Source organism: Miniopterus schreibersii (assembly GCF_964146895.1).
Source record: "Miniopterus schreibersii genome assembly, chromosome: 2".
Classification (NCBI taxonomy): Eukaryota; Metazoa; Chordata; class Mammalia; order Chiroptera; family Miniopteridae; genus Miniopterus; species Miniopterus schreibersii.
The window spans coordinates 187,637,084-187,659,273 of NC_138102.1; the positions used below are offsets into that span (position 1 = coordinate 187,637,084).

Consider the following 22,190-nt stretch of genomic DNA (forward strand, 5'->3'; position numbering starts at 1 on the left):
GGGCCGCTGGTATAGCTCATGCACACACACACAGCTCCACCACACCCTTTAATGACCTGGCTCAGTGCAGGACACTGCGGAAGGCAGCCATGTGGCGCCGCACACTGTCTGTGATCTGCTCGGCCGACCTGGCCCGGCCGTAATAGTCTGTGAAGATGCCGTCGGGGCTGAGCAGGTAGATGGCGATAGAGTGGTCCACGATGTAATCCTGGTCCTCATCCTTGGGGCCGGCACTGTAGTACACACGGTAGCTGCGGCTGACCTGGGCAACCTGCTCTGTGGAGCCGGTCAGGCCCAGCAGCCGTGGGTGGAAGTCTTGCACGTAGCGGGCCATGGCTGCAACATCGTCCCGCTCAGGGTCCACAGTGATGAAAATGGGCTGCACTGGGGGCAGGTTGGGCTCAGCCTCCAGCTGCCGCACCACCTGCACCAGCTTTTCCAGCTCGTCGGGGCAGATGTCGGGACAGTGAGTGAAGCCAAAGTACATCAGCACCCACTGGCCCCGGAAGTCTGCTTTGCAGCGAGCCTGGCCCCGGTGGTCCAGCAGGCTAAAGTCGCCCTGGCCCACGGAGGCTTGGCGCAGGGCCTCTGTCCGCCGTTGCTGCCGCTGCTGCTCCTTCTCAGCCCTCATGGCCAGCCAGGCACCACCCAGCCCAGCCCCAAACAAGGCTGTAACTAACAGCCTAGTTCGTAGCCCAGGGCCCCGGGGCTGGCCCTGCCTGCCTGTCTCTGCAGGGCCCTGACTGGACGAGAGTTGGTAGCTCACATGGAAGGCCTTGCCTCTGGGGATCCTAGGGAGGGCTGGAGGCTTGGGCATCTGAGCCAGCAGCAGCACCGGCCTGATGCTCCTGGAAAAGAGGAAAGGTGTCAGGAGCCAGAAGGTGCCTTGGCCTCCTGGGTCATCTTCCATCACTCTGGAGAGACTGGCCACTGCCTGAAGGACCAACTCCACACTTAGGCTCACTGCTGTCCCCTATGGGTCACCCACTGCTCTGCTGAGCTCAGAACCCCTTCACCTCTGAAACCTCAAACTCCAGCTTTGGTGTCATCAAAAGTCCACGCCTGTCACTCCCGTCCTTTAGCTGAGAGCCTCATTCTGTCTCCTCCTACCCTGGCCTGCACCTGCAGCTCCAGACAGCCCAGCACTCACCTGTGTCTTAGCATCTGAGCTTCCTGAAGTCATTCCAGGTGCACGGCTTGCCTGGAATCCTGAGCACGGTTATCTGTTTGCGACACGCCCCCATTTCAGAAAGGAGGCTGAGTCTGGCTTCGACCCTCAGAGACGGCCTCCGCTCTTGCGCAGCTGCCGGCCTTCCACCTCAGAGACCCCCGCCCCATCCCCACCGAAACCAGACACCGTGTCCCCACAGAGCACAGGCTTAACTCCCCACCCCTGCCGCGCCATCCCTCGGCCCTCCCAGAGGGACCCTTCTTTCCCGCACTCACCCGGGGGGAGGAACAAGGTTTCCGCTCGCCGCAAATGCCGCCCTCTGCTCAGCCAGGTTTCCGACTACGGGTGGCTCAAGGCGCGCGCCCTGCCGTTGCCTCGGTGACCGCCTTTCTGCAGGCGCTTCTGGAGGTTTGCAGGCAGAGGTCTGAGGACCCCCTCACCTGTTCAGCTGCTGCTGACCGAGTCCCGAGGGCTCCTAAACGCCTGGGCCCCACCCTCGTCCCACGATTCCTGAGCTTGGGCTCCGGGCTGGGTGACCTTGGGCACGTCCCTTAGCCTCTGTCCCCGCTTCCTCCTCTACAAAATGGGCTCTAAGCAGTGCACAGGGTGTGCTGGCGAGCGAAGGCTGCTGCGGGTGCTTCCTGGGCGCTCCCTCCAGGGCGCCCTCCGCGCACGAGCTGCTGTCTGCCCAGCAGCGGTCACAAAGCTGGACACGGACGCCGGCCACGCACCGAGCGCAACCCAGGCGCCCGCCCGCCCCTCCGACCCCTGCACCTGGGGTTTTCCCAGGCTCCCCGGGCCCTGGGGTCAGCACCTCGGGCGGTCCGGCGTCGGGGTCTCGAGTCAGGGAACAACCACCGCCTCCTCCAGCGCGCAGCTGGCCGAGCTTTCCGGGCGGCCGCGCTAGGCGCCAGTGCGCACGCGTCAAGGCCGCCGCGCACGCGCACCCAGAGTGCAGCCGGTTGTGTGCGCGGAAGGTGGCGGGGGGAAACCATCGGGGTCACGTGCCGGATGGGGCGGGGACTCCCTAGTCCCGCCCCTTCGCGCGAGGGCCCCGTCCCGGGCTCTTCCCGCCTTCCCGCCCCCAGCCCGCAGCGAGTCAGGACGGACACGGCTTTGCGGCTCTCGGGCTTTATTGCTGCGCGTCCGTCGGCGGCAAGATGAGCTCGGCGAAGGGCGAGGGGGCGCTGAAGGGCTCGCGGTCCGAGAGCACGAGCGCCCCCTGCAGGGCACGGCGCTGCGGGCCGCTGAGCGCAGGCGCGTCCAGATGCACCCGGAGCCACGGCGTCCCTGCGGGCGGCCGGACGGGCGGTTAGCGGGCGGGGCGGCCGGCGGGCGGGGCGGGGCCAGGACCGAACCCGCGCTCACCTCGTCGCAGCCTCTGGCCCACGGCGACCAGCAGCTCGGCGCCCACCCCGAATCGCAGCGGCTCCCCGGCGCGGCTGCGCCCGGCCCCAAGCTCGTGCAGGACGCGCGCCAGCGGCAGCGCCCGGACGACCTCCACGGTGCCTGCGGGGAGAGGGCGCTGGACGGGGTGGGGCGACGGGAGCGGAGCCAGGGACTGAGGAAGGGGAGGACCCTGGGCGGGGCGGGGCGCGGGTCTGCGGGAGCTCACCGTCGGCGGGCGCCAGCAGTTCCTCTTGCTCCCGGGCGCGGGGCAGCAGCTGCCGGCGCTGCGCGGGGTCCCCGGAGCACAGGGCTCGGGCCAGGCCCGGGTCCACACCCTGCGTCGCGAGCATTCGCTCGAAGCGGTCCCGGGCTGAGCCGTCGTCCAGCGCTGCGGCCACCCGGGCTGCGCCCTCGGCCTGGGCCTCCACCTGTCCGTTGAGCCAGAGCAGGGCGCCCCCTGCGGGCGGGGGTTCGGGTCTTAGGCGCAGCGGAGGCGGTTCTGTAGTTCAGATCCCCACACCTCTTAGGTGTCCACTCACCGAGCCTAGTGACCAGGTCCCGCAGGTCCGGTGGCCCCGCGCCGTCTAAGCAAAGCAGCGCCTCCTCCACCTCCAGGGTGTGGCCCACGCAGCGGCCCAGGGGGTGGTCCATAGCAGTCAGGGCGGCTGCAACCCGAAGCCCCAGGCCTGCCCCTACAGCAACCTTAGGAGACAGGGTTCAGTGTGGCCCCGGCCCTGCGTTCCGCGGGGCCTCTTGTAGCCCGTTTGTTATCAAACTCTAGCGGGTGCCCCACCCTTGGTTGCCAGTTCCCCAGGAATGAGGGGGTCTCAGAAGGGTTGTGTGGTTGTGGGGGGGCGGGGAGGCCTGAAGCAGGCAATGTGCCTGACTTCAGTGGTGGGGGTCAGGAAGACCTTGTACCTGGCCTGGGGTGGAGAGCCATGGAGGATTCCCCAGACCTGAGGCCAGGTCAGCCTTGCTTGGGTAAGGTCACTGAGTAGGGGGGTGAAGGAGGGACTGGCAGCGGGGAAGCCAGGTCCTAGCAGAGGCCATGGTGACACAGGGCTGCTGAGTGGACGTGGACTGAGAGGCACACAGGGAGCAGACTGCTTCAGTTATGAAGGGGAGGTTGCGCCCATATGAGACCCTCCCCAGCAGAGAGGCCACACAGGCTTCATGGGCACAGCTGCTCACCAGTGCTCTTGCCAGCTCCCGGGCCTCTGCCTGGCTAGGGAAGACAGCTGCCCCTCCGAACTTCACGTCCACCACCAAAGCAGACAGGCTCTCCACCACCTTCTTACTGAGGATGGAGGCTGTGAGGGAGGCGGAGGGGGCTGGAGGTAAGGAGAGCCTGGAACTTCTGAGACATGCAGGACATTCTGACTCTCAGGTCAGTCATGAGGAGTCAGGGACCCTGAACATTGAGGGTCAAGTCCCTCATGATGGGGGTCACAGGGCCTGGACCATTGTGCATCAGCCAGGTCAGGCTGAGTGGGTGGTCAGGCATCTTGTGATGAGGAGAGCACTAATCCTGGGGGTTGGGGGAGGTCCCACAGCCCCCTTATGAGAGGACCCCTTACTGTTCCATCAGAGGTCAGGGATTTTTAACATGCAGAAAGTGGACCCTGGAGTGTGGGGTCAGGTCACCTGTGATGAGTGGCAGGCTGTCAACAGTTGCTGTCACATCTCTGGCTTCATACAGGATTCCATCTGCAGGAACCAGCTTCTTGCTCTGACCCACAATACAGCAGCCCACTCTCTCCAGAAGACCTTGCATCTGGCAAAATCCCCTTACATCAGGACTCCCAGTGACTGTCAGTTACCTCTGGTCAATGACCCTGTCACTAACCCTGATTAAGGGACTCGCAAGCAACCTTGACAGATGTCCAAAATCATGACCAGTGACTTATGAACAATTCTCATAAAACCTCATTAGTGACTGGCTCAACCCATCAGTGATATGAATCACTGTCCTATGGCCCATTAATGACTCCAAAGTTCCATTGATAACCTTGACCACAGTCCAGAGATCAACAGTGAACCATGAATAACTGATTAATATCCTTACTAGTGACCCTGACTATTAACCCATCAGTGATCCTTCAGCGATTCTAGGTAATGTTTCCATCAATAACCCAGATCAATGACCAATCAGTGGCCCACATGTACCTGTTCTGGGCTCTGGATAACGGTGAATCCAGGAATAGACTCCAGTTTATCCAAGGTGCCCCCTGTGTGTCCCAAACCACGTCCACTGATCATGGGTACCTGTTGGACAGAGACACAGTCCACCTGCAGTCACCCCTCTACCTCTTCTCTTGCCTTCCCTGGTTGGGGAAGTTGTAGTGGGTGTCCACCTAGTGGAGAGATAACGGAAAAGAAATTGTCCTGGTTTGGGGTGGGGAGGGCACTGAGGGAGGAGGTTGGTATCCTGGGGGCACAAAGGGAGACTGAGGGAGGAGTACCCAGCTTTTTCTCTTGGGAGTCCTTTCTGGGGTGCTGAAGAGGAAGAGGGTGCTGGATAACTTGGTCCTGTTATGGGGGCTGATGGGAAGGGGGACCCATGTTCTGTTCTAGGTGGGGCAAGAAGCTTGGGTCCTATCTTTGGGGGCTCTTTCTGGACCAAATTAGAGGTTGGGAGCTGCTGGCCTCTTTGAGTCAGGGTTTCTGGTCTGGAGAGGAGGCATCTCACCTTGCAGCCACAGGCAGCCAGGGCAGGTGCCAGGACCAGGCTGACTTTGTCACCCACTCCCCCTGTGGAATGTTTGTCCACGAGCTGCTGGCGCCAGGTCTCTGGCCACTCCAGCTGCTGCCCAGAGTTGGCTAGGGCCTGGGTCAGTGCCACAGTCTCCTCCAGGTCCATGCCTTGCAGTCGGATGGCCATGAGCATGGCCCCTAAGCATGGGGCACAGTGGTGCAGGCAGCGTGAGGGGGATTTCCACGGTGATGGGCTATCCTGGGGCCAGTGACAGTGGTGGGGTCAGGAGTCCCCACACACCTATTTGTGCGCCCTGCGCGCTGCCGTCCACCACGGCGCGCACGAAACTCCTGATGTCCTCCGCGCTCAGCCGGCCTCCGTCCCGCTTCTGGCGGATCAGCTCCGGCAGCTGCTTGGGCTCCGGCGGTGGGTCCGGAAGGCACTGGGGCCCTCCCCGGGAGAGGGCACCCACTGGGGTGAGTGCCGGGGATCCTGGAGTGACTGGGGTCGCCATCGCTCTGGGCCTGCGGGGGTGCGGGACGCACCTAGAACCCGTCCCCACCCTGTTCCCTTTTTCCTGCCCGCCCCTCGTCCCGCGTCTGTTGCCCGTGCGCGTGCCTGTCTGGCTCCCGCTTCTCGGCCTCATACCTGGACCCCCCTACGCGTCCCGAACAGCGGCCCTCACCTTCCCTGCTCGGACTCCAGCCGGCCTCCGCCCTGCGCCGCGCCCAACTGCGCGAACCGGGAAGGCGAGGGGCGGGCGGGGCCTCGGGCGGGCTCTGGGCCAATCGCCGCCTTGAGGCGGGACGAGGTGTTCTTTTAAATGTTTATTTACTTTTTAAATGTTAACTCACGTGCGTGTATTTTTTCCACTGCTTTTCAGAGAGAGCGAAGGGGGGGAGGGAGGTGGGGGGAGGGAGACGCACGGACGCGTTCCTCGCACGCGCGCCCCTGGCCTGCGGGGGGCTCACCGCGCCCGATGGGGAACTGAGCCCGCCGCCCCTCCTTCCGAGCGCAGCCCCGAACTAGCCGCAGCCGCTCCGCCAGGGCTAGATTTTTTTAAGTTTATTGGTTTTAGAAAGAGGGGGAGAGAGAGAAACAAATCTGTTGTGCCTACTTAAGTGCGTGCATCGGTTGACTCCTGTGCCCTGACCGAGGGTCAAACGCGCACCCCCGGCACCGGGGAGGACGCTAACCCGCGGGACCCGCACGCCTCGGGCTGTTTTTGGTGGTTCCCGTTTCCCGCAAATGCCCCGGGACTTGGTTCCGGGACCGGCCGGCGCCCAGTTGGGCTCCGCCTTCGCCCCGCCCACCGGCCCGCCGCGCGCACAGACAGGCGGACGCCAGGCTGGTTCCGGAAGCTTTAAGCAAACGCGGGGACGGCCCGCGGCCGTCAGTCCTCCTCGGCCAAGGTCCGGGCCAGGTAGTCCGAGTGCCGGATCCCGAAGCTCCAGCCGCGCGGCTTCCGGTGCTGCGGGGCCGGGAGACCTCGCTGACCTCGCCGAGCCGGCCCTGCGGCTCCGCGCCAGCGCCCCGGTGCCCCCGGTGCCCCGGGCCCTCATGCCCCGCCTCCGACCCTCGCCCCTGGGCCCCAGGTCACCTGGTCCACGTTGTAGGCGGCGGGCCCGGGATTCAGGCTGTTGTCTTGGGGGAGCGAAGTCCGCGCCAGCATCGTGAACTGGGGCGCCCGAGTCTTGTAGATGCCGGGGCTCACCACGTGGTAGGCGCAGGGCCCCGGGGTCTGCGGGGGGGCGGGAGGGGCGGGGGTTCGCCTCCGCTGTCCGCGGGCCCCCCTCGCCTCCGGACCCGCCGCGGCCGCCGCCTCCCCACCTTGCTGAGGTCCTCGAAGAAGCTGCCCGCCGAGCTGCGGCCGTAGATGGAGTAAGTCGGAGCCGAGACTTTGCCGATGACGCGCGGGCCCAGGAGCGAGGGCACCGAGTAGGCCGCGGGGCCTGGGAAGCAGCCGGCGAGGGGTGGGCTCTGGGGGCGAGTCTGCGCGGACGGCCCCGGGCTCCCCGCCCCGGCGAGGTCTGGGGGTCCCAGCGCCCCCGGCGTCTCCCGGTCGGGGTGGGAAGGGCCTCGGGGCTGGAACGCGACTTCGGGGTCTCACCTGGGGTGTGCTGCTCCGCGTCGATGCCCCAGTTTCGGGGGGCGATGGAGTGCCGAGGCGCGCTGGGGTACGTCGCGTTCCCCGCTCGCTCCGGGAAGTACCTGCCTGTGGGGCGGACCGGGGGTGTAGGCGAACCGGGCCGGGGGCGGGGGTTGGGGGGAGCCGAGCCCCGGTCTGCCAGACCCGGTGGGGCGCGGGGTGCCTTGGAGGTCCGATTTGGGGCGCCGACTTTGGAGTGTTAGGGGCCCCGGGGTTGGGCTGGGGGCTCGGGCGGGGGCTCGGGGGCGGGGTCCCGGGGTCCTGACCGGGTCCGGGGGTGAGGCTGAGCGCGGCGAGCCGCGGGCGGCCGTGCAGGGAGTAGGCGGGGCTGCAGCTGTAGCCGCGCGCGGTGAGGCGCGCGGGCACCAGGTAGCCGGGCCCGGGGCTGCACGAGGTCTGCTGCTTGGGGAGCCGCAGGCCGAAGGTGAAGGCGGGAGCGCGGGGCCGCGACGGGTCGTGCAGCCGGTAACCTGCGGGCGTCCCAGCGTCACCGCGGGGCCGCCGCTCCGCGCGGGGCGCAGAGCCCGCTTCCCGCAGGGCAGACCCCGGCGCCGGCCTCGCTAGCCCCTCCTCCCGCACCCCGCCAGTGGCGCCCTCTACCCGTGTTGGACGGCAGCAGGTATTTGGGCCCCGGGCCCCTGTAGAAGGCGGCGATGGGGCCGCGGGGCCGGTGGGGTCTCCAGGAACCGACCCAGACGTCTGAGCCCATGGCGCTCGGTGATCTTTCGGCCACAGCACCTGCGGACAGAAGGCTGGGGTCCTGGCCCCTCCTCCCCAAACTCGCGGGGGCTGCGCTTCACCGCGCCTCCGGCTCAGCCCGGCTCCGGGGGCGGGGCCCGCCCGTGTCCCGGGCGCCCGGAAAACAAACGGCAGCTTTCCCGGCCCCGGGAGGCGCGGGACGGCCGAGCGTCGAGACCTCCCCCCCCCCACCCCCAAGCGAAGTGAATTCGGGGGGGGGGTGCCTGCGCCAAGTTTGGATCCAACACCGTGGGAAAGGGAGTCCCCTGGGGTTCTGGGGAACTGGGATGTTCGGAGGGCGTTGGGCGAAGATACCGAATCAGGGGAGCGGCGCTGGGGACCCGGAGTGGGGTCCGAAGTTGATGCACTAACCTGCTCCCGTGGCTGCCGGCTGGCGAGGCAAGTGGGTGCCTGGGTTCCCGCCGCCTCTAGGCCCAGCTTCAAGACCCCATTGTGTCCCCGTCCTGCCTCCTGGCAACCGGACTGTCCGCCCACCTGGCTCCGCCCCCTCCCCCAGGAGCCTCCGCCCCGGGCGCCTGGCGGTGGCAGGCGTCCTGCCGCCGGCCGTGGACCCGAACGCTGGCCTCAAGCTTTCCCGGGCGTCAGCACACCCAGAAATGGACAGGTCTGTGATGAAACTCACGTATGAGAATAAAAACAGTGAATAATACAAACAGCAGGCTGTTTATTATGTGTAGAGAGAAAACTTTGCATCTATTTAAGCCCATGGAATATTTGCAAAAAACAATCATGTACCGGGCCACACATACATCCATACAAACACACATGCACAAGTACACATGCATGTACACACACATACAGGTACACATACATACATGTACACATACACACACACACACAAAACCCCACACAGGTTGAATAAAGATGTACTAGGACACATGATTTGATTGTAATCCAAAACAATCCTAAGCAAACAATAAAATGTTAAAAAAAAAACCAACAACTTAGTTAGAAATTAGCAAATTCTCTTTTAAAAAAAACCCCTGAATCAAAGAGAAACTCAAATATGAAGTTTTAAATGATATAAAACTGCAAAGGTAGATGCTTTCATGCCAGCTCTATAGGACATAGCTAAAGCTGTGTTCAGAGGAAAATATAAAGCCTTAATGACTTCATGAATGAAAAATTTTAAATAAACAATGTCTTACAGATATTAGAAAAAAGAACAGCCAAGTACACTGAAAGAATGGGTCTGTTTTTGCCCAGCTCTGCACCCTGCCTGCTCCCAGGAGAGAAACAGGCAGGAGGGAGTGTGCATTGGGCTGGTGGGAATTCCTGGCCTTTGCCAAGTGAGTACTGAGCCTGGTGCCAGCCAAGGAGTGAGAACCAGGATGGATTGCTGGAGCCACCCTTCTGAGGCCTCCGAGGGCTGAAGGGGAGACACACGGGGGGGGGGGGATCCTCCCCAGGGAATTTTAAAACAATACTCAGAGTGCTGAGTTTAAAATAGTGAAATAGGACAAGGCATAATATTTTTGTTTGGTTGGTGCAAACTTTATTTCATGTGTGAAATATTTTACTGAATTTGAATATTTTAGAATCACTTGCCCGGTCAAGATGGCCTCCACCTGTCTGAGCAAAGTAACGGTGCTGGGATGTGCGAGAACTCAGAGAGTAGAGCAATATGAGGAAAATACAACAAAAAGGTGAAAAACAGCAGATATACCAGAACCAGACCCCAAGATGGGAGAAAAGAGGAAGTCTTTTGAGCAATGAGTCTCTTGCACACACACACACACTCACACTCCAGTGAAGATTAACCAATTTCAGCAGAACCCGGGTGCTGAGAGTGAGGTGTAAGACTCTGCACTTCTCATGGGGGTGGGGAGAAAGGGTGAGGTGAGCAGGGAGTAGAGTATCCCACAGGTTTTATTTTGTTGGGAGAAGACATTAGAGCCCTGGCTGGTTTTTCTCAGTGATTAGAGCGTCGGCCCACCGACTGAAGGGTCTCGGGTTCGATTCCGGGCAAGGGCCCGCACCTCGGTTGCAGGCTCCGTCCCTGGCCCTGGTTGAGGTGCGTGTGGGAGGCAACCAGTCAATGTGTCTCTTTCACATCGATGTTTCTCTCTCTGTCTCTCCCCCTCCCTTCCACTCGCTCTGAAAAATCAATGGAAAAAGTATCCTCAGGCGAGGGTTAAGAACAACAGAAACGACATAACAGACTGATTCGGGCGAGGGGGTGTCTGTTAAAGCCGAAAGTCCGTTATATAATAAAGTAGGTTGAAAAAAAGACATTAGGCATCTTGTTTATGGCCAATGGTAGAGTCGTGTCTAAAGGAAGCAGGGAAAGGAAAACAAGCAGCCACAGAACTGAAGAGTTTTGGAGAGTTTCCAAATTAAAAATCAAGAAAACAGAATGGCAACAATAAACAAAGCCCCCAAAGCCACCCCCCAAATGGGAGTGGGGGAAGAGAAAAAATGTAAAATTATAAAGTGTAAATTAAAGAGTAAAATAAATGAATGCTTACACTGGCTGTGTCGGGGCTGCAGGGGCTGCTGTGGGACAAAGTGCCAGGCGGAAGCTGGAGAGGGAGGAGGGAAAGTCACCGATCACATACAAATTGCTTCCGTATAACTTACCTGAGAATACGGATCTTTCAAGTTATTTGAAAGATATATGTAAAGAAAGCATTTCTATTCCTGTGTGGTATGCTTTCCAATGGGTATATTTGAAGGATCACATGTTAATCATACCAATGCTGGAAAAGGGGTGATTGCCTTAATATCTCACGCGCAATGATTTATATGTAGATTTTGAAATATACAAGCATTTATTTCTTGCGTTCTGTTTATCTTCTTTTAATTATTCTTCCTTTCTTTTAGATACTTAAAAATATTCTTGCCCAGCTGGGCATGGCTCAGAGGTTGAGCATTGACCTAGGATCCAGGAGATCGAGGTTCGGTTCCCGGTCAGGGCACATGCTCGGGTGGCAGGCTCAATCCCTAGTCGGGGGGGTGCTGGAGGCAACTGATCAATGACTCTCTAATCATTGATGTTTCTCTCTCTCCTCCTCTCCCTTCCTCTCTCTGAAATCAATAAAAATATATTTTAAAAATATGTATATTCTTAGCTAGTGTTTCAGGCTTTCCTATGCCCAAGCTAGAATTCCTTGGGCTGATATACCTCTAGGGTCACTTGTCAGCTACCTCCTGCGGTGACTGACAGCTGCACCTTGCTCCCCACCTCAGGGCAGCCTGGAAATGCAGGAAATTCATGCTCCATGGGGAAGACCTTTTTTAAAATTTTTAAAAAAGTTATTGCTTTTAAAGAGACAGGGGAAGGGGGGGAGAGGTAGACAAACACCCATTTGTTGCTCCATTTATGCACTCTGGTTGATTATTGTATGTGCCCTGACGGGATCAACCCCACAACCTTGGTGTATTGGGCGATGCTCTAACCATTTGAGTACCCTGCCTGGGCCATGGGGGGAAGAGCTTTGATTGAATTAATTCTACCCTCTTCTTCCCCTGGATGGCAGTATTGAGAAATGATGAGTTTATTTGGCCTCTTAGAGTCTGATCCCATGAGGAGCAGTCAGCATGCTCAGTACCCAGCAGTGGCTTGGTCCCTACTCCTGCTCCATGGGGTCACACCCTGGTAAAGCAGTGCTCATGAGTGTCTGCCTCAGCTTTGTTTTCCTAGGAACCCAGGCTTAGTCAACTTACTTTTCAGTCTTTTTTAAATTATATGGGCATTTAAAGCTTTGGTCTGGGTTTTCCCTAAATATGGTTTTAGTTAGATCTGTAGCTTTTTATATACAACATTCTTATTATTAATTTTGAAAATAGCTTGGCTATTAAAAATGAAACTGCTGCCTGGCCGGCGTGGCTCAGAGGTTTAGCATCAACCTATGATCCAGGTGATCGAGGTTCGATTTCCCATCAGGGTACATGCCAGGGTTGCAGGCTTGATCCCCAGCAGGGGGCGTGCAGGAGGCAGCCTGTCAATGACTCTCTCATCATTGATGATTCTCTCTCCCTCTCCCTCTCTCTGAAGTCAATTTTTTAGAAATGAAACTGCTGTGAACATCTGTGTGCAGATGTTTGCGTAGACATTTTATTTCTCTGGGATAAATGCCCAGGAGTGCTGTTGCTGGGTGGATGGTAACTGTATATTTGTTTGTTTTTTAAGAAACTGCCAAACTTTTCAGAGTGGTGGAACCATTTTACCTCCCCACCGCGTGACTTTTTAAAATCCACCGTATGCTGCTGAGAGTCATCACACTGTTGATGTAGCTTAAATGAATTCATTTTCACTGTTTATAGCAGAAAATACCAGCCAGTGTGATGAGGCATAGTGGGGTGTCACAAATGAATTACAGCTGTGCCTAGAGCTATTACCGGATATGTTTTTCACGGATATAAATTATAATCCAGTTTTAAAATAGCTACTTAAAATTTTACATCGGCTCAGATTACATTCATTTCTTTTCTTTTTTTTTTTTTTTAAATATATCTTTATTGATTTCAGAGAGAGGAAAGGAGAGGGAGAGAGAGAAAAAAACATCAATGATGAGAGAGTCATTGATTGAGCCCGCAACCCGGGCATGTGCCCTGACCGGGAATCGAACCCCGATCGCCTGGATTCCAGGTCGACGCTCAACCGCGAAGTCATGCTCAGCGGGGCAGATTACATTCACTTGAAGGAGATTTCTGTGGCCCCTCTGTGACCTTGAGGCGTTCTTTAGGAGGACGGTAGTCATAGCACCTGCCACCAGAGGGCGCTCTGCAGACGCTGCGCCACCTGGCCCTCCCCTCCCCTTCCACTGAGGGCAGTTTGTCTAGTTCTGAGGTTTATCATCCGTGAAATTTTTTGTAATCTATGGCAAGGAGGAGATAGTGGTTTTTTTGGGGTTTTTTTGCGATTTACTTTTTTATTTTTCACAAAATTTAAAACAAATACATCTGGTGTGTATGACTTCTACCTTCAACATCATCATCATCACCATTGGAGGCATCCTTCTGCTCCCACTCTTGTACCAAATACTTCTACATAAAACACTTGATTTTGTTTGTTTTCTCAACTCTTAGTTCTTGATTTGCTTATTTATTACATATTGGTGGTTGATGCTAACGACCGGCCTAGTGATTCTTAATTTCTAAATTGTTGAGACATGAGTCTAGATGTTCTTTCCCCCTTTAGGTGGCTTAGCCGGGAACCAACTCATCTGGATGGAAGCCAGTCTGCGGACAGACAGCGGGGCCTTGACCGAGGTCAGTGTCCTGTTGCCAGGACTCTCGGATGCACACCTCAGCTCTCGGTGTATACACTCCTGAGGGCTGTTCCCAGGCCTGGAAATTCTTTGACGCATTTCTTGTTACTTGGAAAAACTAGATATGCCCAGTCCCTTTTGGGGGAACCTACAAATGTATAATGTGCTGAGTGCTCCTGGTCACCCTCACTGCTAGGACCTTATATGGTGCCTTTAGAACATCTATGACTGACCTATGATGTAGAATAATGACAGTTTGGGGACTGTGTGATACTATTTATCATTCTAGCCATTTGTAAGGGTACAATTCAGTGGCACTAACTACAGTCACAAGGCTGTGTTCCCATCACCACTATCTATACCCAAAGCTTTTTCATCACCCCAACTCTGCCCATTAAACAATAACTCCCCCCTCTCCCCTCCTAGCACCTGGTAATCTCTAATCTACTTCCTGTCTATGAATCTGACTACTCTAGGTACCTCATTTAAGTGAAATCATACAATATTGGTCCTTCTGTGTCTGGCTTATTGCACTTAGTATAATGTGTTCAAGGTGAATAGATGTTTCAGAATTTCCTCTCTTTTTATGGCTGACCCAATGTACGTACCACAGTTTGTTTGTCCATCTGTTGATGGACACTTGGGCTGTTTTTTCCTTTTGACTATTGTGAACAGAGCTGTGAACACGGTGTACATATACACATTCGTTTTTATTTTTTATTATTTTTTAAATATATATTGATTTCAGAGACAGGAAAGGAGAGAGGGAGAGAGAGAGAGAGAGAAACATCAATGATGAGTCATTGATCAAGCCTGCAACCATGCATGTGCCCTGACCGGGAATCGAACCCCGATCGCCTGGATCCTAGGTCGACGCTCAACCGCTGAGCCACGCCCGGCCGGGCTACACATTCATTTTTAATTCTTTTAGATATATGCCTTAAATTGCTGGGTCACATGACCGTTCTAGTTTAGCTTTATGAAGACCTGCCAAATTATTTTCCACAGAGGCTGAAACACTTTACATTCCCACCAGCAATATGTGAGAGTTCACGTTTCTCCACAGTCTCACCAACACTTTTATTTACTTTTTAATTTATAGCCATCTTAGTGGATGTGAAGTGGTGCCTTATTGTGGTTTAGATTTGCATTTCTCTAATGACTAATGATGCTGTGTCTTTTCATATGTTTACTGGTCATTTATGTGTTTTATTTTGAGAAATGTCTATTCAAGTCCTTTGCCCATTAAAAAATACAGGTTGTGTGTTTTTGTTGTGTTGTAAGAGTTCTTTATGCATTTTGGATACTAGACCCTTATCAGGTATATGATTTGAAAATATTTTCTCCCATTCTGCAAGTTTTCGCTTTAAAAAATAACATCCTTTGATGCACAAAAGTTTTACATTTTGTTGAAGTTTAACTTACTTTTTTCTTTTGTTGCTCATTTTTATTGGTGTCACATCTAAGAATCCATTACCAAATCCAAGATCATGGAGATTTACCCCTCTGTTTTTTTCTAAGAGTTTTATGGTTTTAGCTCTTATATTTAGCATGTTGATCCATTTGAGTTGATTTTTGTGTATAGTATGAGGTAAGGATCCAACTTCATTCTTTTGCATGTGACTATCCAGCTATCCCAGCACCTTTACTGATGAGACTGTTATCCTCCATTGAATGGTCCTTGTCAAAAAGCAACTGGCAATAGACACACGGGTTTATTTCTGGACTCTCAGTCCTATTGTATCCATCTACATGTCTGTCCTTATGCCAGTGCCACACTGCTTTGAATACTGTGGTTTTGTAGTAAGTTCTGAAATTAGGAAGTGTGTCTTCCAACTTTGTTCCTTTTCAGGATTGTTTTAGCTACTCAGGGCCTCTTTCAATTCCACATAAATTTGAGGATGAGCTTTGCCATTTCTGCATTGAATCTGTAGGTCGCTGTGGGCAGTATTGACATCTTAACAGTATTGTCTTCCAATCCATGAACAAAGGCTGTCTTTCCGTTTACTCAGGTCTTTAGTTTCTTTCAGCCATGCTTTGTGGTTTTCAGCATACAAGTCTTTTGCTTCTTTGGTTAGATTTATTCCCAAGTTTTTAGCTCTTTCAAATAGTATTGGCCCCAACCAGTTTGCTCAGTGGTTAGAACATCAGCCTGTGGACTGGTTCCATTCCCGGTCAAGGGCATGTACCTCTCTCTCTCTTTCCTCTTCCCTCTGTTCCACTCTCTCTCAAATCAATAGAAAAAATATCCTGAGGTGAGGGTTATAAATAAATATAAATAGTATTATTGCTTTCTTACTTTTCTTTTAGACTGTTTGTTGCTGGTGTATAGCAACACAACTGGTTTTTGTGTGTTGATTTTGTATTTTGCAATTTTACTGAATTTGTTCATTAGCTCAAGTTGCTTTTTTAGTGGTTCTTTGGGACTTTCTAGATATAAGATCATGTCATTTGTGAATTGAGATAGTTGTACCTCTTCCCTTTGAATCTGGATGGCTTTTTATTTATTTTTCTTTACTACTAGCTCTGACTTGAACTTCCAGTACAATGTTAAATAGCAGCAGAGAAAGCAGGCATTCTTTCCTTGTTTCTGACCTGTGGGGAGGGCTCATTTTCCACCTTTCATCATTGAATGTTAGCTGTGGTTTTCCTTAAATGCCCTTTATCATGTCTAAGTAGTTCCCTTTGATTCTTAGTTTTCTGAGTGCTTTCACCATGAATGGGTACTGGATTTTGTGGACTTTCTATGTCAGTTGAGATGATCATGTGTTTTTTCCCTTTTCTAGTACATTAATGTAGTCTAAACATTAATTTGTTCTAATCAATGCACCACCTAGGTTGATTTTCTTACATTGAACCCCCCTTGCATTCCTGGGGTAAATCCCATTTGGTCGTGATGTCTAACACTTTTAATCTGCTGTAGGATTCAATTTGCTACTGTTTTGTTGAGGATTTTTGCATCTATATTCATAAGGGACACTGGTCTGTAATTTTCTTTTCTTGTGATGTATTTATCTGGCTTTGGTTTCTGGATAATGCTGGCCTTATAGTATAAATTAAGAAGTCTTCCTGCCTCTTCAGTTTTGGGCATGGGTTTCAGAAGGACTGATGTTAATTCTTTAAATGTTCAGTAGAATTCACCAGTGAAGCCATCTGGTCCTGGGCTTTTCTTTGTTGGAAGGGTTTTTGTTACTGATTTAATCTCTTCACTTGTTATAGGCTTTTGAGATTTTCTATTTCTTCTGAGTCTGTTTTGGTAGTTTGTGTATGTCTAGGAACTTTTCCATTTCATCTAGGTTATCTAATTTGTTGGAATGTAATTGTTCATTTAAAAAAATGTTCTTATTGATTTTAGAGAGAGAGGAAAGTAGAGCGAGAGAGATAGAAACATGGATGGCTGCCTCCTGCACGCCCCCTGCTGGGGATTGTGCCCATAACCCAGGCATGTGCCCTGACCGGGAACTGAACCAGTGATCTCTTGGTGCCTGGGGCAGTGCTCACCCAACCCAGGCACACTAGCTGGGCAATGTCTTTTCTTTTAGAAGATTCCCCACTAATATTTGCATTACTATGCAAATTCTTCACAGCCACATTATCAATCATTACTTAAGTAACGTTTTCAGTGCCACATTTTAAAATCACGTGATGTTTTCTTCATCATTCCCATATTGTTAGAACTTATGTTTCAATTTTTTCATTATAAATCATATGATATTGTCTCTCTTTTTAAAATAACTTTTTTCACATAAAACTTTCCCCATATCAGATGAATTCCTTACGAGGTATCATTCCCTGTTGGGTGTAATTATTAAATCTGGGATTTATATTTTCTAAGCCTTAATCATTTTTCTAGGTTTATTTATATGTATATAAAAATACATATATACTTTTAACATAAGTAGGATTATATAATAATATCATATTCTTTGTTGTATATAATTCTTGATTATACAATATTTGTTGATTTTTAAAAATTCCAATAACAGAGAAACCCTACATTTGATGGGGTTTGCTGCTGTCCATCGTATTAATCTTGGAACTATGTCTTCATTTCACTATGCTTTTCCTCCACCAGGTGTTTCAAAATGGCACAGTGGTGGCCAGGGCATCATCTAACTTTGTTCTGGCTCGAGGACCAGGCTGTGGTGGGTTTTTGTGGGCTCTGCAGTGGACCAGCTCACCTGTGGTTGTCCTTCCCCTCCCCAGGCCCCTGGCATATGGGTGGTGATGGCTGCTGGTAGGCAGGAGACTGTCTCCATTCTTGTTTTGCTTGTGTCGTCTCTGAGGAAACAGAAGCTCCTGGTACATAGGCACAAATCCCTCTTTATTCCTTGTATAGATTGGGACAGGATTCCTGCCTCAGCAGGCAGTTGGAAAAGGGGCTCTTAGGAGGCTGCTGAAGGTCAGACCTTCCACGGACCCATTTTCTTGATTTTTATTTTTTACCATGATGGTAATTTGTGATATTGATGCTATCATAGCACAATTAGAACAGTTACTTGTCTCACAGTTTGTCTAGGTGATCTCGTGTGCTTCTGAAGTTATGTCTCCTTTCCAGCAGTACATCTTTACTCTCTGGGAAGTGAGGGAGGTGACACGTCCTCACCTTCCCGAAGGATGCACAACATGCAGGGCCACGTTTTGCCCTTGATCTGGATTGGACAAGGGGAAATGTTTTCTTTCTGCAAAGGATGGGATTAGACCCTTCCTTGGTCACCTTTCACCAGTGTGTCTCCAGGTCCCATCATGTCCTTGGCACCTTGTGAAGTTGGTTGGGATGATTCCCTGTGCTCAGTTCCTCCCCGCTACGGCGTCTGCAGGCATCACTTGGTGGACACCTCTTCTGTTCTCTATGGCTCAGACCAATGACAGGGGTCTTCAGAAGCTGGGTGGAGGTGCCTGATGGGTACTGTGTGGCCTCCAGGGGGTGCCTGTGGGGATGTCATCTTCATCCCCTCAAGGCCTTTGGGTCCCAAACTGAACCAAGAGGCAGAGCCTGGGAACAGGACAGAGAATGAGGGGAGTGTCCAGAAAGCCCGCCCCAACCTGAGGTCCACCTTAAGGCATGGGCACACTCCCACCCTCTTGCTGTCATCTAATAGGCTTGGGGGAGCTAAGAGGCAACCTGATGGGTGAGATACCCGAGGCTCAGCAGAGCCCAGGCTGGGTGCCAGGGACGCGCCTTGGCCATCTTCTTGCTGCCTGAGTCAGGGAGAAGTTCCCTGTCCCAGAAGAAGGAACAAATACATGTTGTGGGGGCCCTGCTTTGTACCAGGGACTTCAGTCTCTTTTTCATGTCTGGGCCCTGCCTGGCACCGATCCCAAGACTTACTCCCGAGATCAGCTTAAGTGAGAGGTAGACGGAAGAGACAAAGCTCTTCCCCTGTGAAGCCAGACACAGAGGGGAGGCAAGCTGCCTGCCATCAGGAGCCTCTTGTGCCCACCTGGGAGGGGCCCGAGTCCCAGTGCAGAGGGTGGGAGTGCAGTGATTCGGATAGGACAAGGGAAGGCTGAGGATTGAGCTGGGACACCCAGAAGCGTCTAATAGCCAGGGCTGGAGGAAGGTTTCTGAAGGATCCTGGGGGCTGCCTGACAGGAATAGGCATGGGGATAGATGCAGGGCTCTCCAGGGGGATGGTGAGAGCAGCCTCTGGGCTGTCGACACTCCAGAGGGTACACTGGGAGGCCAGAGGGCCCTAGAAGGGCCAGGTGGGCTGTAATAAGCCAGGCTGATAGAGAGGGAAATACGACTTCTAGATTTTATTTCACTCTTTTTTTTTCTCTTCACAACTTAGAAAGTTGCTTTTGAAAACTCTGTTCCATCTCTGTTGAACTCAGGGAAGGGAAAGTCCAGAGGCTGGTGGAGGAGAGGGAGGAACAGTGCCAGCCTCCTCTACACACCCGTGAAGTGCGCTGGTCGGAGGTCGCACTTCTCCAGCAGCCCTGGACAGTGCTTGGTGTCAGGACCAGCACCCTCCTAGCCACCCTCCTCAGTCCAAGACCAGCCTGCGGGCTTGGCACCAGGGCCATGGCCCTACTCCACTAGTCCCCCGCTGGCCCACAGTGGAATCATCTTCTCGAGTTTCTGGTAATTTTATCAGGGCTGCATCGTGTTGCTAAAGCTACAGATAACATCTGCCTATGGGTAACTCTTCCCTGTCAGAGCCCCCCGAAGCTGGACCCAGGCTCAGAGGAGGGACACTGGGGTATGGAATGAGTTTGGGGGCACGAGGGTCTATTAGGCAGAAGCAGGCTGGCTGGGATGCTGGAATGGTGTGGAGGTGCACTGCCGTTTGCCACTGGAGCCTATGGGACAGGGGGGCTGGAGCCTGGCGGGGGACTGTAGAGGCCCCTCAGCTCCTGGACCTGTTGTACATTGTCTCCTGATATCTCCAGCTAGACCCTACTGACAACTCCCTAAGCCTGGGTGCAGACACAAAGAGCCACCCCACTCCAGGCCAGGCAGAATGACAGGCCCCCAGCACAGGTCCACCTTAACTGGGCAGCCCTCTGGGCGGGGCACGCCTCTGATGCCATCTTCGTGGACGGCAGCCCCAGGCTGAGTGCAGAACAGGCTTGCGCAGCACCCGCAGCTTCCAGCCTGCTGCCCTGGCCCCTCAGGCTGGGTGTGCGGCCCAGCACCATGATGCAGGGTGCCTCAGAGCCTGGTGGCCCTGGCTGGGGCTGGGACGGGGACGGAGACGATGACTGGGACAGCGCTGTGCTCACCTTGCTGGCTTTGGCTGTTGTGGCTGCCACGGCCCTGGCCTTGCACTGGTTTGGCTCTGGGCAGGACCAGGAGGCAGCAGGACCAGCGTCCACAGGCCCCCAAGCCCAGCCTTCTCAGGCCGGAGGAGCTGGGCCAGCTCTGACCCCAAAGTCCAAGGTCAGTGGTGGCGTCGAGGGTCACAGCTCCAAGCAGGAGAAGCCACACCCTCCAGGACCTGGCCAGGAGAGTCCAGCTACAGCGAGCACCCAGGACCACCAGCCCCCGGGAAGTTGCGATCTGACTGCCACAGCCCCACCTCCACTCAAGACGCCTGGTGAGGCAGCCAGTGGAGGGGCCTTGGGACAGCAGCGTGGTAATTCCACCCCAGATGCCTCCCAAGGTAAAGGAAAGGAGCAGCTGGGGCCAGGCACTGCCCTCCTGGGTAGGAACAAAGCAGGGGGGACACCTGCCCCTCTCCTGATTCACTTCATTCCTCGGAGTCCGGACAGAGAAGTGGAGGTGCAGGCGGAGGCAGGAGGCATCCGAGCCAAGGCGCCAGCTCACCAGGCCCCAGTCCACACAGTGGAACAGGATACCAGCTCCTGGAAACAAGGGGCAGGGCCACCTGGCTCACTGGGCAGAGGTTCAGGCAGCCTGCGGAGGCAGGTGGATGACAGCTCAGGAGATAGAACCCGCCGCCGCCTCCCAAAGCTGGACCCCCTGCGCTTGGGCGCTGTGGTGAGTGTGTGGGATGCTGTGGATGCAGCCAAAAGCTGCTCTGCAGGTGCCCTGAGGCTCCCTTATCCCCAGGAGCTGCCCCCACCAGACTCCGTACAGACTGGGCGCCTGGCATATGGCTCAGAGAGGGGATGCGGGAAAAGTAGCCCCCAAACAGACTCAGTTTTAGCTCAGGATTCTGGGGCCAACGCTGGTGAGAACAGGGAGATTGGGGCCTGGGCTCCCAGGGAGTCTCAGGGGTCCCCAGCCTCCATGGAAGGCTGGCCCTGGGAAAGGAGGGAGGTCCTTGTCACGAGGAGCTTCAGCCAGACCCCAGGGCCCCTGGGCCCATGGCCAGAGGGGCAGCGGTGGGGACACACTCTCTTGTCCCAAGGTCAGAGGACCACAGTGGCCTGCACTGTGGGAAAGGCTGGGGCTAACGGCTCTGGAGAGCCAGGCAGGACAGAAAAGCAAGGGGCTCATAGTGTCGGAAAAGGGAGAGGATCCCCACTAGGCCAAGGGGAGCAGAGCAGTAGGCAGGCGGCTGGTGGTCTGGACAAAGGAAAGCCAGCCACAGATGGCCTCAGTTGTGCCCCCGCCCCATATCCCTCAGCCACACCCCCTCTATGCATGCCTAAGCTCCTCTTACCCTCAGCTTCCCCGACTGAAGCACATCCCCACCAAGACCTCTTACCTGCAGTCCCAACTCTTCCAACTTCCTCTCCTTCACACTCTTTGCCCCTCAGAGTTGACGAGGGTCCAGCTAAGGATGAAAATCTCAGAGCAGTGCTAGCCCCAGTTGAAGCTCCAGCTCCAGCCCCAGCCCCAGCCCCAGCCCCAGCCCCAGCCCCTGCCCCAACTTCAGCCCCAGCCCCAACTTCAGCCCCAGCTGCAGCCCCTGCCCCATCCCCAGCCCCTGTCCCAGCTGCAGCTTCAGCCCCAGTCACAGCTTCAGCCTCTGTGCCAGCTTCATCTTCAGCCCCAGCTGCAGCTTCAGCACCTGCCCCAGCTTCATCTTCAGTCCCAGCCCCTGCCTCAGTTTCAGCCCCACCTTCATCTACATCTTCAGCCCCAGCCCCTGCCCCAGCTTCATCTTCAGCCCTAGCCCCTGCTCCAGCTTCAGCCCCAGTTTCTTCAGCCCCAGCCCCAGCCCCTGCCCTAGCTTCAGTTTCAGCCCCAGCCCCTGCCCCAGCCGCAGCTTCAGCCCCAGCCCCTGCCCCTGCCACAGCTTCAGCCGCAGCTTCAGCCCCAGCCCCTGCCCCAGCCGCAGCTTCAGCCCCAGCCCCAGCCCCAGCCGCAGCTTCAGCCACAGCCCCTGCCCCAGCCGCAGCTTCAGCCCCAGCCCCTGCCCCAGCCGCAGCTTCAGCCACAGCCCCTGCCCCAGCCGC

At 54.9% G+C, this 22,190-nt stretch overlaps 4 protein-coding genes across 6 annotated transcripts; 1 reads left to right on the top strand and 3 right to left on the bottom strand.

Moving 5' to 3' along the window:
• Positions 1 to 35: 35 nt before the first annotated feature.
• On the bottom strand, positions 36 to 2,097 carry SCO2 (synthesis of cytochrome C oxidase 2). Its single transcript, XM_081128733.1, has 4 exons — positions 1,986 to 2,097; positions 1,447 to 1,573; positions 1,151 to 1,223; positions 36 to 848 (listed from the first exon to the last, which is right to left on the bottom strand). The coding sequence occupies exons 3-4, from the start codon at positions 1,162 to 1,164 to the stop codon at positions 62 to 64; spliced, it is 801 nt and encodes a 266-aa protein (XP_080984859.1). The 5' UTR covers positions 1,165 to 1,223; positions 1,447 to 1,573; positions 1,986 to 2,097; the 3' UTR covers positions 36 to 61.
• A 166-nt stretch (positions 2,098 to 2,263) lies between these two features.
• TYMP (thymidine phosphorylase) lies at positions 2,264 to 6,070 on the bottom strand. 2 transcript variants are annotated; one of them, XM_081128732.1, is made up of 10 exons: positions 5,941 to 6,070; positions 5,556 to 5,779; positions 5,250 to 5,452; positions 4,727 to 4,825; positions 4,205 to 4,334; positions 3,752 to 3,870; positions 3,100 to 3,262; positions 2,787 to 3,017; positions 2,540 to 2,680; positions 2,264 to 2,461 (listed from the first exon to the last, which is right to left on the bottom strand). In XM_081128732.1, the coding sequence occupies exons 2-10, from the start codon at positions 5,767 to 5,769 to the stop codon at positions 2,304 to 2,306; spliced, it is 1,458 nt and encodes a 485-aa protein (XP_080984858.1). In that variant the 5' UTR covers positions 5,770 to 5,779; positions 5,941 to 6,070; the 3' UTR covers positions 2,264 to 2,303. The 2 variants fall into 2 exon arrangements, with proteins under 2 accessions (XP_080984858.1, XP_080984857.1); XM_081128731.1 differs by having other exon boundaries at positions 2,265 to 2,461; positions 5,904 to 6,004.
• A 6-nt stretch (positions 6,071 to 6,076) lies between these two features.
• CIMAP1B (ciliary microtubule associated protein 1B) lies at positions 6,077 to 8,639 on the bottom strand. 2 transcript variants are annotated; one of them, XM_081128734.1, is made up of 7 exons: positions 8,515 to 8,639; positions 8,005 to 8,142; positions 7,671 to 7,874; positions 7,366 to 7,470; positions 7,086 to 7,207; positions 6,856 to 6,996; positions 6,077 to 6,726 (listed from the first exon to the last, which is right to left on the bottom strand). In XM_081128734.1, the coding sequence occupies exons 2-7, from the start codon at positions 8,111 to 8,113 to the stop codon at positions 6,649 to 6,651; spliced, it is 759 nt and encodes a 252-aa protein (XP_080984860.1). In that variant the 5' UTR covers positions 8,114 to 8,142; positions 8,515 to 8,639; the 3' UTR covers positions 6,077 to 6,648. The 2 variants fall into 2 exon arrangements, with proteins under 2 accessions (XP_080984860.1, XP_080984861.1); XM_081128735.1 differs by lacking the exon at positions 7,671 to 7,874 and having other exon boundaries at positions 6,300 to 6,726; positions 8,515 to 8,625.
• An 11,380-nt stretch (positions 8,640 to 20,019) lies between these two features.
• LOC308552645 (uncharacterized protein) lies at positions 20,020 to 21,595 on the top strand (the record flags this gene model as incomplete). The annotated part of the gene is made up of 2 exons (XM_081127846.1): positions 20,020 to 21,016; positions 21,549 to 21,595. The coding sequence occupies 2 exons, from the start codon at positions 20,020 to 20,022 to the stop codon at positions 21,593 to 21,595; spliced, it is 1,044 nt and encodes a 347-aa protein (XP_080983972.1).
• Positions 21,596 to 22,190: the final 595 nt, after the last annotated feature.